Source organism: Mauremys mutica, chromosome 9 (genome assembly GCF_020497125.1).
Source record: "Mauremys mutica isolate MM-2020 ecotype Southern chromosome 9, ASM2049712v1, whole genome shotgun sequence".
Classification (NCBI taxonomy): domain Eukaryota; kingdom Metazoa; phylum Chordata; order Testudines; family Geoemydidae; genus Mauremys; species Mauremys mutica.
Window position 1 is genome coordinate 22858802 of NC_059080.1, and position 16086 is coordinate 22874887.

General features: G+C 44.0%; 1 protein-coding gene across 1 annotated transcript in view; it reads right to left on the minus strand.

Annotated features, from left to right (window-relative positions):
• The window catches only part of VSIG4 (V-set and immunoglobulin domain containing 4), a 59171-nt gene extending 51001 nt beyond the window's left edge, over window positions 1-8170 (minus strand). Inside the window, exons 1-3 of the mRNA XM_045030145.1 lie at window positions 8101-8170; window positions 5297-5653; window positions 4234-4515 (exon numbers count right to left, since the gene is read on the minus strand). Of these exons, the coding sequence (XP_044886080.1) occupies window positions 4234-4515; window positions 5297-5653; window positions 8101-8155 (694 nt within the window). The 5' untranslated portion in view covers window positions 8156-8170. The remainder of the gene's footprint in view (window positions 1-4233; window positions 4516-5296; window positions 5654-8100) is intronic.
• Between the last annotated feature and the right edge of the window lie 7916 nt (window positions 8171-16086).

The window sequence follows — 16086 nt, forward strand, 5'->3', positions numbered from 1 at the left end:
ATCGTTAAGCTATTCAAACCCTTCCTCCTGTATAACCAAAGAGGACATTCATTCTTCACTTATCAAATAGCTTTCCTGCCACAGAAATCAATATTACAACCCCAGAAGTTCTTGCAGCATGACAGATGAAGAATTTTACTCACTCTGTTACTTCATTTGGATTATCTGAAAAAAAGAAAAATAAATGTGAATATTTTGTAGTTTTATTCTTCCTAGTGGAAATCAGATTTTTATTTTTACAGTCTTACCATTGAAAGATGGAATAATAATTGGCACTTACATAGCACAGTATGCTTTCATAACACTGTACAATCATAAATTAGTGCATCCATTCCGGGACCCTGTTAGGTAAGTATTGTTATTCCCATTTTACCCATGGTAAAGCCAAGGCACAGAGTGGTTAAGAGACTTGCCAAAACTGGGAATAGAAACAGCCTTGTGTTCAGTCCATTACATCTTGCCGCCCCTCCCTGGATGATGGTTCTACATAAGAACGGCCATGAAGGGTCAGACCGATGGTCCATTCTAGCCCAGCATCCTGTCTTCCAATAATGGCCAATGCCAGATGCTTCAGAGGGAATGAACAGAAGAAGCAATCATCGAGTGATCTAATTCTTTTTTTGAGCCCTGTGACAGTGATACTTTCCAAAAGGCATCTGTCACTGAAGTGCCCTATGCTGCAATGAACACTGAAAATCTCTTCCTATTAGACTGGATGTATTAGGCTTGCCAGGCTATTAAGTAGACACTAAAGTTGATTTGACCAGAATTAAAAATTAAAATTGTGAACTTGACACTAATTTTGCAAAATGATTCAATTACATTTATCTGTGAACATCCTGCAATGACAAAATATATCCATGACATGACATCCAAACTAGTAATATATAGATACCTGGTGCTTTGGAAGAAAAAAAAAAGTCAGTTTTACAAAACTGAAAACAATCACAAGCCAAATCAGCTGGGTGGAAGTATTTAAACAGAAAAATGTGAAAGATACTTGGGAATGATTCAAGATGCCCAATAAGCCACAATTGCACCATTTAACACTGGGGGAAGCAGATCATGATGAAGAAAAACAAACAGCTAAGAATTGTAGAAAATTGATTAAGGAATTAAAAGAAATCTATGACCAGCAGAGTTACGAACAATAAGGAGTTTTTAATTACAAACAAGGAACAAAAAGGAATCCAGACAATAGTATTGGTCCATTATTAGATGAAAATGGTAGTATGGTCAATAATAATGCAGGGGGAAAAAGGAAGTGTCCAATAATAACTAAATAGCATAATAAACTACTTATGCTAAACAATCCGTTCCACCTTGTATTTAGTTGCGACACTCGGAGTTAATATCCCACACCTGAAGATGTTTGCAACATCAGATTGTCACAGTTAAATACAAGGTAGAACAGATTGTGTAGCATGAGTAGTTAACACATATTTCAAGGGACCAGATCTGTGTAGCTCGAAAGCTTGTCTCTCTCAGTAACAGAAGTTGATCCATTAAAAGGTATTACCTCACCAGCTTGTCCCCCAGAATTGTTGGCATTTGACTAGAAGCAGCTGTAGGCGTTAGGTGGTTTTCTCTTCTCTCTGCCATGTGCTCAGTGACACAAGCTTTCTTGCTGCTTTATAACTTTCTCTCTCCCTCCCTTTATTTTTACTCTTTCTGTAACAGGCTAAGAGACTTTTGCTTTTCTCGGCTGTTCTCTCTCACTTCGTGTCTTGTTTATCTTCTCAAATAGACATGCTCTATTCTTTATTTCAAAAGACATACAATTATTTTTCACACTTTTTTTTCAAAGTAACCTAAATGCATAAACAATATTTTCAAAAAACTAATATTTAATACTGTTACTTAAAAAAATGGGTAAAATATTTTCTCTCTGGAAAAAACCCTCAGCATATGTAAGGGACTTACCTTTTTTGTAGTTTTAAAACCCTCTTTTCTGACATTTTTTCTTTATCACTTTGTCATAATCCACATTATTTTGTAAATTATCTAAAAATGCCTATAAAAGTATTTTTCTTTAAAAGTGTGTAAAACTATGTTCATGTAAAACTCACACAAACAGCTCTGAAGTTCCCAATGAAGAAAAAACATTCAAATGGCCAGCTGCACCAAAAGCGGACATGTCCCAATAGGAGACTGGAGCAGAACATAAACCAAAACAGGGGCATGGAAACTGGGTCAGAGTTCTGTGGTGACAAACGCTATAGACTGCTTAACTATGTAGATCTGAATTATCCCAACATTGGGACAGTATTTGATCTGGGGGGTTAATTATTATACATTTAGGGGACAATATGGGGCCAGATCTGAATTTCATGTCTGTTCAGATGCAGGGTTTGGGCCTTTCGCCAGACTGACATAATTCATTGCCTGCTCACGTCCTGCTCAGTTCTTGGTTGCCTGGTGACCGCTTTGCGCCAGCTATGCTAGTGCAATATGGCTGCCAGGAATACCCCAGCACAGAAGGCTTTCTTTGGCAGATGCTGAGCCATCTCTCTACCCTTTCGTATTTGCTCACCACCCATGGATGGAGTTGTGATGAATCTGCCAAGCAGGGAACTACCCATTCCCATCAACCACCTCCCCACCACACTTCATCTTCCACAGGCCAGATAGGAGGAGGGGGCAGAATTCTATGGAAAGAACGGACCAAGGAAGTTATCTGGCCCTTCTTTGGAAGCAGTGGTGGCATGGCCAGCAGCAGCAGCGAAGCCTGAGGCAGAGGGAAATGTCCAGGAACTATGTACAGAGAAGGTTGCACAGAAACCAGGAAACCACATGAAGAACGGGGGATGAGTTGAAGCAGGAATTAATTCAGGGAAGTTCTATGGCCTGTGTTCTGCAGGAGGGCCAAGGCTAGATGATTACAGTGGTACCTTCAGTCATCTACTCTTTCTACAGTCAATACAACTGTTGAGATGTCAGTTGGAAGCAACTTTTACGGAATGAAACCATGTTGACTTCCTAGCAAACATCTCTGGGGCACACAGCTGCAAGAGGTGCATTCACACTATTGGAATGGATAGATAAACTACTACAGGTTCAGTGCTCAAAGAAAATGAGGCTAGCACAGTGGATTATGATTACCCTGTCAGTTCCTGGTCTCGATACGATATGCCTACCCCTTAGTGTTCTATTTCAAGAAGTGATCTTGATTGACTCATTTTCTTTCACTGCATTGTAGCAATGTTTTTATTTGGCCCCTCTCCAGAAATCTTCAGAAACAAAGTCAGCCTGTTCACCCGGAGCATCCCCAGCACACCCCACTCACCCTTCTTGGTCTTTCTCCTACACAAGACGACCACAATGACAACAAATACCACAGCCACACAGAGCACAACGATCAGGATGATGAGATAGAGGGGCAGGCTGGTCCCCTGGTAACCTAAATCAAAACAGCACATGGTGAGGTTTCAAGTAAAGAAGCAAATGTGCTCTGCTGGGCTCCCCAACATACTGAATCCTCCCAAACCACTGGAGTTATGGAGGCAGGAATTTTGCTCCTGATGACTTCATGCCGTACCACATGGAGCTAAGGAAATCCATGACTTCTCTAGGCATGTCCTTCCAAGTGTTAGAACAGCTGCCATCCCATGGAGCCTGTAACCAAGTAGCCCAACGGCATGAGGTCATGCTTCAGAGGACAGCAGAGGAAAGGAGTGTAGCAGCTAGAACCACACAGGGCAGCAGAGGTCATTTCCAGCAAGCTCTAGCAACCTGAGGACTAACTTCTAAAATGGCAGCAAGTGGATGTGTCACATTCAGCCCACCCTTCTCCATCATTCACACAGAACCGCAATGAAAACACCACTTCCCTTCCAGTCTCCAAATTGCTTCCAATTCAGCACTGAGCAGGCCTCACCTCCTTCTGAGATGATGGTCTCCCAAGTGTTTTAGAGCACTTTGCATTCGTACATCTCAATGGGCATTACAAAGGAAATGCCTGTTATCTCCAGGGGTAAACTGAGGCACAGGACGGCAACTTGCCTAAGGTCAGCAAGCTGGCAAGTGGCAGAGCTGGAGGATGGAGAACCAGTGATCAGCTGCGTCCTGAATATGAAGGCTGACAGTGAGAGCTAGAGAGTGTCACTACAGATGTTGTTTACATTCAGGCTAAAGGTCTAAACATTTCTTAAACCCTCTAAGCCATTTGCCTCATTATCATCCTGCAGCTGGGAGCGTCTCAGAGACCACCAAGCACTAGTTTGGGGCACTTACCCCTCACAGTCAGCTGCACTGCGTCACTCTGCTGCATGACTTGTGAGCTTGCTCTGTTTTCTGCTTCACAGTAATATTTCCCCGTGTCAGACGTTCGCAGCGAATCAAACATGAGTACGGCGTGATTGCTCACAAGCACTGTGTCTCCTCCTGGCTCTCCCTTGAACCATCGGTAGGTGATGGGTGGGGACCCATTGGCAGAGCAGGTCAGGCTTGTCCTAGCCCCTTTTGGTACAGTGAATCCCAGAGGGCCTGGTCTGACGATGGGTTTAGTCACTGCAACTGAAAGACACAAGGAAAGGGATCTGGGTCTGAATTGTCCCGAAGTTGCGGGGTATTTGATCTGGGAATTTCGATATTATAGAAAGGTGCAGGAGTCTTCCCTGAATTCCACGGCTGTTCACTCTTCTCCAGAAGGGATTAATTCATTACCTGCTCATATAACCCCCTTCTATACAGAGTTCTGAGCTCCATTCATGTTTTCCTCGTGACAGCTTTGCACCAGCTATGCTAGCACAACGTGGCCACTGCAGGGAACACCCCGAACCTGCAGGCTTTCGCTGTCAGAGGCAGAGCCATCTTTCTGCCCCTCCATAAGCCTTCCACACCAATGCACAGAGAGTTCTAGGGGGGGTGTTGGGGATGTTCTGCAGTGTGTAGCTGGGGCAATTCTGTATCACAACTCTTCTATAACTGCTGCAAGGCCCATAGAGATGCTCAGCAGTGAGGCACCGTAGGGCAGTGTGAAGGCTATCCTAAGTAGCACTAGGGGCCAAACTAGGTACAAGCCACATCCCCAAATCAATGTCGCAGGCATGAATCCCATTCTTTGGCTCATTTTCCACTCATTAGGGTGGGGGGTAGTGCCAGTGCAGTGAAGATGATGCATGGCGCTCAAGAATCCATGGGAAATGCTGGCCCCAACCCTGCAGATGTAAGGAGTCAGTGTGGAGTGGAAGCCCCTCTGCATAACCCCATCCCCACCAGATCTGCAGCCAGCTCAGTCAAGTGCTTTATGACTGACAAATGCTACATAGGTGCAAGGGTTTATTACTGGATTTACCTTTAACAACCTTAACTGTAGTGGTTCTCTCCCTCGTTAGCAGGCTCTTGTCCTGGGCTCTCCAGGTGACTTTGCAAGTGTAGTGTCCACTGTCTCGGACTTCAAGCTTCTCAATTTCAAGAGAGACATCCCCTGGCCTGCTATTTGGCATGCTGACCCTACCTCTGTACTGTGACAACAGGATGTGATCGCCAGAGCTATCCCTTCGAAAGACGGTAGCAGGGCTTTGATCTCGGACCAGGGTCCAAATGACTGTTTGCTGCACAAAGTCCTGGGAAGGTCCGTAGACACATGGCACAGTGATGGAACTCTTCCATGTCCCTTCAGTGTCGTGGGTGCCAGTCAGTTCCAGGATGGCTGCAGAAAGCAGAAAATGAGGGATGGAAATAAAAGAACAGAGGAGAGAATGTCAGTAAGACCAAACAGTGCTAGAGGCACATCCAGGTGGAGTCCACTAAGCTGCAAGCACAGACAGTTATTCTTGACAAACACTGCTGCTTGGTTTCCCTAGTCACACCTAATGGATAGGGCACTGGCTTAGGATGTGGGAGACCTGGCTTCAGTTCCCTGTGCCACCGTGGAATTCAGGTGTTACCTTGAGCAAGCTACTTATTTCTGTGACTCAGTTCCCCCTCTGTAAGATGCAGATAACACCACTTTGCTGTCTCACAAGGGTGTGGTGAGGATACATACATGAAAAGATTGTGAAGTGCTTTGAGCTCTATTCATGAAAAGGAATTATGGTTATTGCCTCTCAGATCCTGTCATAGCCTAATGTGGCTGCTTGGAAAGTTTTTCCCCCTCTTCCTTCAAGTGCCCCACAGAGCAGAAAGAGATGTTCAGAGGCTGATGCACAGAAGGCATGTTGTCCTAATTAGTTCGAACACAAGTCATGAGTTCTCTTGCAGTGTCACTAGCCTTTGGTCTGTGAACTGGAACAATGGATCCGAAGGTCCTTGAACTTTGGGGCGGTCCAGATCTGCATCTGGTCTTCTTGGTTCATGGCCATCTTTATAAGACGAATCCCAACCAGAGCACTGGATCGGAACTATGGGCAGGTTTGCATTTGGAGCCACAATTCTTATCTCATCTCCAAGTCCTGTGAATCTAGGCTCACTCTTCCAGTTTCTCAGATGCCCATCCAAATTTCAGCCTCATAAATAGTCAGAGAAGTGCTGAAGCTCATTAGCAAATGACTTCAGAATTTTCCTCAAAGTCCAGCTTTTACTTTTCGTCCCCCCGGTCCCCTTTTCTGAAAGTCTCCTGTTCCTTTTAACTCCGTTTAAAACAGAACTCCAAGTAAGCAACTGAAATAGGAGTTCACATACATCTAAACTTCTACTTTTGCATCACAAACCAGGACTGGTGCCTTCCCCCACATCCTTTTCTAAGACATGGTAGTAACTGTGGGTTTCCACACTCACCTTTCAAAGCAGTTTTCAACATTTTCCCCTTATCCTGTTTCCCAAGTGCAGATTTACTGATAAAGTGCAAGTGCATTTCATTTGAAATTGCAGCACGATGTAAAATGACTGCTCAGATTCTTATCTCAATTACACAAGTGTGAATAGAATCTCTTACAGTTATGGAGATCAGAATCTGTCTGGAGGAGAGTTGTATGTAGAGCCATAGCTAGCACTGTAATTACAATGACACCCACTAGTACAGGGGTGGGCAAATTATGGCCTGCAGGCCGGATCTGGCCCACGAGCCGTTTTAAGCTGACCTGTGAGCCGCACCATGTGGCTCGGCCCTGCTCCAGTGCTCCAGCCAGGGAGCTGGGTTGGGGCCACACCATGCAGCTCAGCCCCACTCTGGATGGGGCCCTGGGTTGGGGGCCGGACCACGGGGCTCAGCCCGGCTCCGTCACTCCAGCTGGGGCACTGGGTCAGGGCTGCACCATGGGGCTCAGCCCCACTCTGGACAGGCCCCTGGGTTGGGGGCTGGACCACGGGGCTCAGCCTGGCTCCGTCACTCCAGCTGGGGCACTGGGTCGGGGGCCGAACCACGCCTGAGTTAAGTACTGCTCGGAGCCTACACCACTGAGCCTCTCCCCGTGCCCCAACCCTGATCCCCCTCCCACTCTCCAAACCCCTTGATCCCAGCTCGGAGCACCCTCCTGCACCCCAAACCTCTCATCCCCAGCCCCACCCCAGAGCCCACACCCCTAGCCAGAACCTGCACCCCTTCCCACATCCCTGATCCCCCTGTCCTCTGAACCCCTCAGTCCCAACCCCAAACTCCTCATCCCCAGCTTCAACCCAGAGCCCGCGCTCACACCCCAACCCCAATTTTGTGAGCATTAATGGCCCGCCATACAATTTCTATTCCCCGATGTGGCCCTTGGGCCAAAAAGTTTGCCCACCCCTGCACTAGTACGATTCTGAAAAGCTAAGTTAAAAAAGAATGAACTTATTCCAACCACAACATGAATTTTGAAGAAGCTGAAATGCCAGAGAATAAACTCTCCCAGTACCCTGGACAGTCTTATTTTATTCTTACTTCGAGTACATTAAATCTGACAAATTGCTCAATACTGGGCTGTTTCTTACATTCTCCTTGTTGTATGTGTTGCAAAATGACTGAACTGGAAATATACAAGCTGCATTTTCACTCCAGGGATAATATGCTGCTACTTTCTACATGGTTTGAATTTGAAGCGACTGAAATCCAAGCTGGTAGAAAGAACAGAAGAGATACTGGTTTTCACAGCCTTTTACCGTTTTAAATCTTTTATCAAGTCCATAGCTATGTGAACTTAGATTAACTGTCTCTGAATATGGAAAACATTTTCATTTACTCACCCTGGAAGAAGGTGAAGGAATTCACGAACACCACCAGCCACACTAACTTTTCCATTCTTCACAGAACCGCAGCTACTTCTCTTACCCTGGACCTCCTCTCCTGTCAGCAGATGCCAAGGCAACCATACTTCCTTTCAGCAGTCTCTCACTCAGCTAGCATACAGAATTGCTGCTGCTCTTTTCCTTCCTTTTTTTCCTCAAAAACCACAAGTACGTCTTACTGGCAGCTGAAGGTGTCAGAGTGACGGTTCTACAGATAGGACAGATCCTAATGAAGGATGGAGTTAAGAAAAAGGACTGTTTTTTCCCCTCTTTTTCCATTATATATTGCCCTTACTTTGAGTCTGCCTTGCTTGCCATTCATTTGATTGTCCAAGTAATTGCTTCCTTTGATTATCTTTTTAATTGGACATTTTTGCCTTCTCTTCATGTTTTCCATTCTTCTCTCAAAGGCCATATATTTATATTCTCTATCACACACGCAAGTTCTATTCAAAGCACATTATGGTTGCAAAGAGAAGCACTCAATAGTTAGGAAGTGCCGGAATTAAGACAGACTGTGCCAAATCAATTCAGGGCCCTTGTATATATGCATTAAGGTACAGTATTGAATTATACGATCACATTTTTTCCACAGGACCCGTCTCATTCAGTGCACAAAATGGCTGGTGAATGAACAGCTGTTTGATTTTTGTTTTCTCCTCATTGTTCAATGTGTGGACTTTGGCTGGTTGAGGAGCTTGATGGATTGTTAATATCGATTTTCAATAAGTTTTGGGGCACCAGGGAAGTTCCAGAAGACCAGGAGAAAGCAAGTGTTGTGCCAATTTTTATAAAGGGTAAACTTGTGTAATCATAGGCCTCTCAGCCTGACATCAATCCCAGCCAAGATAATGGAGCAACTGATATGGGACTCGGTTAATAAAGAAGTAAAGGAGGATAACATAATTAATGCAAATCAACATGGGTTTATGGGAAATAGATCCTGCCAAACTAACTTGATAGCTTTTTTAAAATGAGATTACAAGTTTGGTTCTTAAATGTAATAATGTTGGCTTCATATATTGGACATCTTCAAGGCATTTGACTTGGTACCACATGGCATTTTGTTAAACAAAACCTAGAACAATATAAAATTAACACGGCTCACATTCAATGGGTTAAAAACTGGCTAACAGGTCTCAAAATGTAACTGTAAATGGGGACTCAAGCAGGTTGGCTTCCCATGTGGTTTTCCAGAGATCGGTTCTTGGCCCTGTGCTATTTAGCTTTTTAATCAATGACCTGTAAGGAAACAAAATCACGGATAAATTTTGCAGATGATACAAAAATGGGAGGAGAGGTAAACAAGTAAGACGACAGGTCACTAATGCACAGCCATCAGGATTGTTTAGTAAACTGGGGGCAAGCAAACAATATGGGTTTTAATGTGACTAAACATAAATGCATACATCTAGAAACAAAGATGGGGGCCAGGATTATGGGATGGAGAGCTAGATCCTGAGAAGCAATGACTCTTATAGGGAATGGTTTCCCCATGTCTGGGGATCTCTGACATTTTGAGAAGTGTTCTGGCATCTCTACTTTCAATCTGAACAGCTTCTAGAGCTGGGCAGAAGGGACACTAGCATGAAATGTTCAAAAGGAAGGAAGGAAAGGTGAAGAGAAACCATCTCCCCTTAATTATTTTATCTCATAGTAGCCTGTTATGAGAGATCACTTCCTATTGGGAAGCCACCTGGTAAGATCGCTAAGCTTATCTATATGGCAATGTCTGGGAGCCTACAGAACTACATTAGGGCATGCTTAATGAGAGAAGACTGTACATATGGAGGAAGGAATGTAGCCTGAATGTCACACTGTCTTGGCTTGCTCTCTTTTTACATATGAACACTGAACATGGGGTCAGAAGAGAATTAGCCCCTCTAGGTTAATGCGTTCAGAAACTAAGTATATCAAAAAGAACAACTCAAAGAGAAAAGTATAAACGTGGCAGCAAACCAGATTCCTGTCTCTGAGCAGATAGAGAAGACAGACAATGTGTTTTGCAATTGGACATTCTTTAAATCACAAGGGAAAACTAAAAAATTGCAACAAACTGGATAAAAAGGAAAACAAAATAAGAGCAGCCTCACCATTAACTGTGGGAGGCAAAGGCCACCACATGGACGGTTTGGGATCGCAAAACTTACCCACAATAGAACATTTCCATCTGGACAAGAGAACGGACTGAATGTTTAACTCCGTGCCCGAAAACCTTTGGGGAGCCAGAGTTGGGGAGTTGGGATGGTTCAAGATGCCTGAAGGGATGACTGAGAAGGGTTGCCACACAGAGGTGAAGGAGGTCCAGCTACTGCACTTTTTTTGGCCATTAAGGTGCTATGAGGTTAACACTCGCTCCTTGTCGCAGTCTAAACAAAGTTTTGAAGATTAGAGCAGTATAGGTAGGTACCTGTAGAGCAGGGCCAGGATATTAGCAGAACATCTCCCAAGGAGTTAGATCCACATCCTCTGTTGGAGCAGAGAACTGACTGAATGTTAGCAGAATAGTTTAACTATTTCTCATTGGTTGATGTTGCAAAGAGGTATACATGTGTGAGGCTCCAGGTTTGGTAGATGCTCTGGAAGACAGTCATTGAGCTCCCATTCGGGGTCCTGATGGAAATGCCTGCTCTTGCAATCCATAATTGTGTTCTGAAGGCTAGGTAGATGATCAATATGATGAAGGATGCATGAGTTCCATAGTCTCAGTGACTCTGTGTGCATAAGGACTGAGAGATCTTGCTCCCTTTTGACAGTTTATGTAGTACATAGCTTCTTCGTTGTCCAGGTGTAGCGGACTGCCCTTAGTTCTAGGATGCTGTTATGGAATGATCTCTCTTGGGGGACCATTTGCCCTCTGCTGTGACCTCTTGTAGATTGGCGCACTCACCCTGGAGAGAGGCATCTGTCATGAGAATTTTTGAAGGTGGAGGATGTGAGAATGGGCTCCCACACAAACCTTCAGTAGATCTTTCCACTACCTGAGAGAGTCTAGTACCAGCTGAGGCTCTGTGATTAGTTTGGAAAGACCCTGCCTATTTGCGGTCTACATAGTCCTTACCCCAGCCTGAAGACATCTGAGGCACAGTCTCACATGCGGTGTAACAAATATGGATGACAACATGTGGCCCAGGAGTTCTAGGCAGGCCCTTGCAGTTGTTTGAGGGCTGTGCTTTAGAGTAGAGATCAGGCTGGTCATAGTGAAGAATCTTTCCTTGGGGGAGATAAGCCTGGTGGATGGGGAGTATAGTGTGGCTCTGATAAAGTTTATCCAGTAGACAGTGGTGCAACTGGTTAGTGCAAAGGGGAATACTGCTAGGCTTATGAGTTCAAGCCCTACCTGGAACACTGGCTTCTATTACCCATATGGGTCTTTTGCTCATGGATTGTGTTATGAAGCCTGTTCGTGGTGTTTCCCCAACATAATACTGCATTGTTTCCCTCCTTTATTAAAAGGATTTTGCTACACTCAGACTCCGGGCTTGCGAGAGGGGAAGTATTGCCTCTTAGAGCCAGCCAGGGGGTGGGGATATGTAACTGTCCCAGGTCACGGGGGGGCGGGGGGAGGGCTCGTGCCGGTTTTGCATTGTATTATTGAAACGGAACCCCTAGATACTGAACCCGGCCGTTGTTGCTACCAACTCAGACGGGCAGAAGGGTTACACATGTAAAATACTAGAAGTGTTCCAAATGATATGAAAGACGTCTCTTCAACAAATGTAATCAAGAATCTGAAGCAACAGATCAATATATTGCCAAGCTATGAAAATGACTGACTCATACATTACTAATAGATTAGTAATGGGACACAAGACAAAGGAGCTTGAAAAAGAACGCTCAGAGAGCCCACACTAACTCTACCAAGAGCGAGGGACACGCGCAAAGCTAGTGTTCAAGGTCATATCCAAATGCAGAGCATAAAGTGGAGCAGACAGAGATTAGTTTACCAAGTAGCCAAGGGAAAGAATAAAAATAAGGAAAAAAAGACACCAAAAATTGTACAAAAGCAAATGCACAAATCACAAAGCAGAAGAGATAAAAATGCTAAGGAAGGTACTGTAGAGAAAAACGTGTTAATGGAAAATACCATGCATCTGGGGTCTTGACAAAGTTACGGAATAAGAAATTATGCCAAGGCTTGCAGAAAAAACAAAAAACAAAAAATAGAGTGTACCATGTCAAGGAAGCAAGCAGCGACTCAGAGGAGGAGATTCTGCACATGACAGTGCAAAACAGCAAAACTAAATGGTTTGTGAAGCTCAGACTAGCAGCAGATGCAAAGACAAGGCAGCGGCACACATGCAGGAAACTGAATGCCAAATAAATGGGGAGGCATCAATGAACGTGCTAGGCTAAAAAGATTGGTATTATGTAAGAAAAGAAAGTGAAATTGCAACCAAGTGAAGCCAAATTAAAATTAGGCAAGACATTATCATAATACATTAGGACAGTGTAAATTACTAGCAGAATACCCAGGAAAAGTGATCAGGCAGTAGGGTGACCAGCTGTCCCAATTTTATAGGGACAGTCCCAATATTTTGGGGGAGGGATAGCTCAGTGGTTTGAGTATTGGCCTGCTAAACCCAGACTTGTGAGTTCAATCCTTAAGGGGGCCATTTAGGAATCTGGGGCAAAAATCTGTCTGGGGATTGGTCCTGCTTTGAGCAAGGGGTTGGACTAGATGACCTCCTGAGGTCCCTTCCAACCCTGATAGTCTATGATTTTGAGATTTGTCTTATATCAACACCTATTACAGCCCACCCCCATCCCAATTTTTCACACTTGATGTCTGGTCACCGTATCAGGCAGAAATTTCTGGCAGCACAAAACACAGAAGTCACTGCTTTGAGCTAAAACAATTGAAGGCTGAAACCCGGGACAAAAGGATTCATACAACAGACACAAGCAAAAAACATACCCAAAGCAGACAGTGAACCAGGGCAACCCTGCAGCAAAGCTGTCAAAAGATTATCAAGCTGGTCATCAAGGCAGGTCACACTCAGAAACAAATAAAACAATTCAGCCACTATCTGCCTCACAGAGTGCAGATTAACATAAAAAGAAAAAATAGGAGCAATAAAACAAAAAACTTAAAAGGCAGGCAACATTGTTAAAGTCATAAAGCCCCCAAGTTGGAAAAACAGATTCAAATAGTTTAAACAAAGCACTAAGAGCAGCTCAGTACAAAATGCTTACAACAGAAGTGTTACTTGACATTGTAAAGCTCAAAATAGCTTCAGTATTTGCCAAAGACTGATACTGGCAAGTGTTACTAGGTAAGGAAAGCAGCTACCTCAGCACATTTTGGACATCGGCAGGTAGATACAGAGGGCTGAGATGCTGTTTGAGATCAAACCTGTAGTGAAAGACAATCAATGCGGCCAGCAAGCCATACTAAGAGGACTCGCAGGGATAAGTGTCACTCACAGCTGATGACATTCTAGCATGCGGATGCAGACACAGCATTGCAGAAACGATGGCCGATAAGGACCTCAACCTCATCTCTCTGCTAGAAAGAGCCAAGGAAGTAAATCTGAAAGTGAATTAAAAACAAGTTGTAATTGTGATTGTCTGCAGGATGATACAGGGGACACTGGCTGACCACCCAAGAGCTCAAACCACAGAGGCAAGTATTGGACAAAATTCAGTATGGACCTGGTTACCTTAAAATGATGCAGCCATCACACACAAAGAACTGGGGCTCAGCTCAACTCTCCCATCCTGGCATGCTGTGATGTGAACCAAGAGGAATCCACATAATGTGATGACAGTGAAAAAGGGGTTGGGGCATGTCTCCTACAGAAGCTTTCACATCAAGATCGCAATCACTAATGGGGGCGGGGGAGAAGATACACCCAACTTGAAAAGGAACATCGTGCTAGAGCTTCCGAATGAAAAGTCTATTATTGGAACAGAACATTTCTATTGTTCTTTTCAAAACAACTTTTCATTTTGAAATTTTATTTTTTGAATAAAGATGTGATTTTCTCTCAACAGAATGTTCTGATCAACCCAAAATTCCACTTCCCAGACAATTTCAGTGCCCCACCTTTCAGATTTAGAACAAAAATAAAAAACTTTCAAATCTGAACATTTTTAATTGAACAGAAATGCCAGTGACCCAACAGCTCTAATACCATGTGTGCTGGGTGGAGGGGCAGTTACATTAACAAGATGGCAGTTGTTTAGTCTGTCATCACATTGTACCAGAGCATGTCAATGTCACTCCTTGTTACTAGGAAATAAACCACATTATGTTTTCTTCTATTTCAACACCAATGTAACTAGCTGTATCAGCATTTCATTTCTCCTCTTTCTCCTGCAGTGTCCCTCAATTTAGTACAGAGATCTTGACTTTTAAGACAATCCAAAGAAAAAGAAGTGAAGGGACCTGGATGGTTAAGGAAACTGTAAACAAGGGGAGAGTGCTGCTGGAAGGAGAGGGTAAGGCAACAGTCTCTCATAACCTACCAGATGGAGTCTTTCACCTTTGGGTTGCAGCCATTCCAGGTAAAATGGGAACTGAAATCTGGGGAAGCTTCCTGTACCACTAACTGTATGGCATCACTTCTGCCTATTCTCCAGGGCTGACAGACTAGGCCCCACCATCCCTTGCACGGGAGGGCTTTCTGTTCCAGTGCTCTCTGCACACCAATCCCAGTTAAGAACATAAGAATGGTCATACTGGGTCAGACCAAAGGTCCATCTATCCTGGTATCCTGTCTACAGACAGTGGCCAATGCCAGGTGCCCCAGAGGGAATGAACAGAACAGTTAATCATCAAGTGATCCATTCCCTGTTGCCGATTTCCAGCTTCCGGCAAACAAAGGCTAGGGATGCCATCCTGGCTAATAGCCATTGATGGACCTTCTGTGAATTTATCTAGTTCTTTTTTTAATTCTGTTATAGTCTTGGCCTTCACATCCTCTGGCAAGGAGTTCTACAGGTTGACTGTGCATTTTAGCTGCCAAAGTAGCTCAGCTGGGAGAGCATTAGACTGAAGAGCTAAAAGGTCCCTGGTTCAATACTGGGCTTTGGCAGGCCCTTTCATCCCTCTTTGGGGGAGGGATAGCTCAATGGTTTGAGTATTGGCCTGCTAAACGCAGGATTGTCAGCTCAATCCTTGATGAAGCCCATTTAGGGAATCTGGGGCAAAAATCTGTCTGGGGATTGGTTTCCTTTGAGCAGGGGGTTGGACTAGATGACCTTCTGAGGTCCCTTCCAACACTGACATTCTAAGATTGTGTGAAGAAATACTTCCTTTTGTTTTAAACCTGCTGCCTATTAATTTCATTTGGTGATCCCTAGTTCTTGTGTTGAGATGTAAATAACACTTCCTTGTATACTTTCTCCATACCAGTTATGATTTTATAGACCTCTCTCATATCCCCCCTTCATCATCTCTTTTCCAAGCTGAAAAGTCCGTCTTATTATTCTCTCCTCATACAGAAGCCATTCCATACCCCTAATCATTTTTTGTTGCCCCTTTCTGAATCTTTTCCAATTCCAATATATCTTTTTTGAGATGCAGCAACCACATCAGCACACAGTATACAAGATGTGGGCATACCATTGATTTTAAAAGAGGCAAGATGACATTTTCTGTCTTATCTATCCCTTTCTTAATTATTCCCAACATTGTTTGCTTTTTTTGACTGCCGCTGCACATTGAATGGATGTTTTCAGAGAATGACTCAGTGGTAAAAGCTAATTTAGACCCCATCATTTTATATGTATAGTTGGGATTATGTTTTCCTATCCTGTATTTCCTATCTTTTAACCAGTTACCAACCCATGAGAGGACCTTCCCTCTTATCCCTTGACAGCTTACTATGCTTAAGAGCCTTTGGTGAGGGACCTTGTCAAAGACTTTCTGAACATCTAAGTACACTATATCCACTGGATCCCCCTTGTCTACATGCTTGTTGATCCCCTCAAAGAATT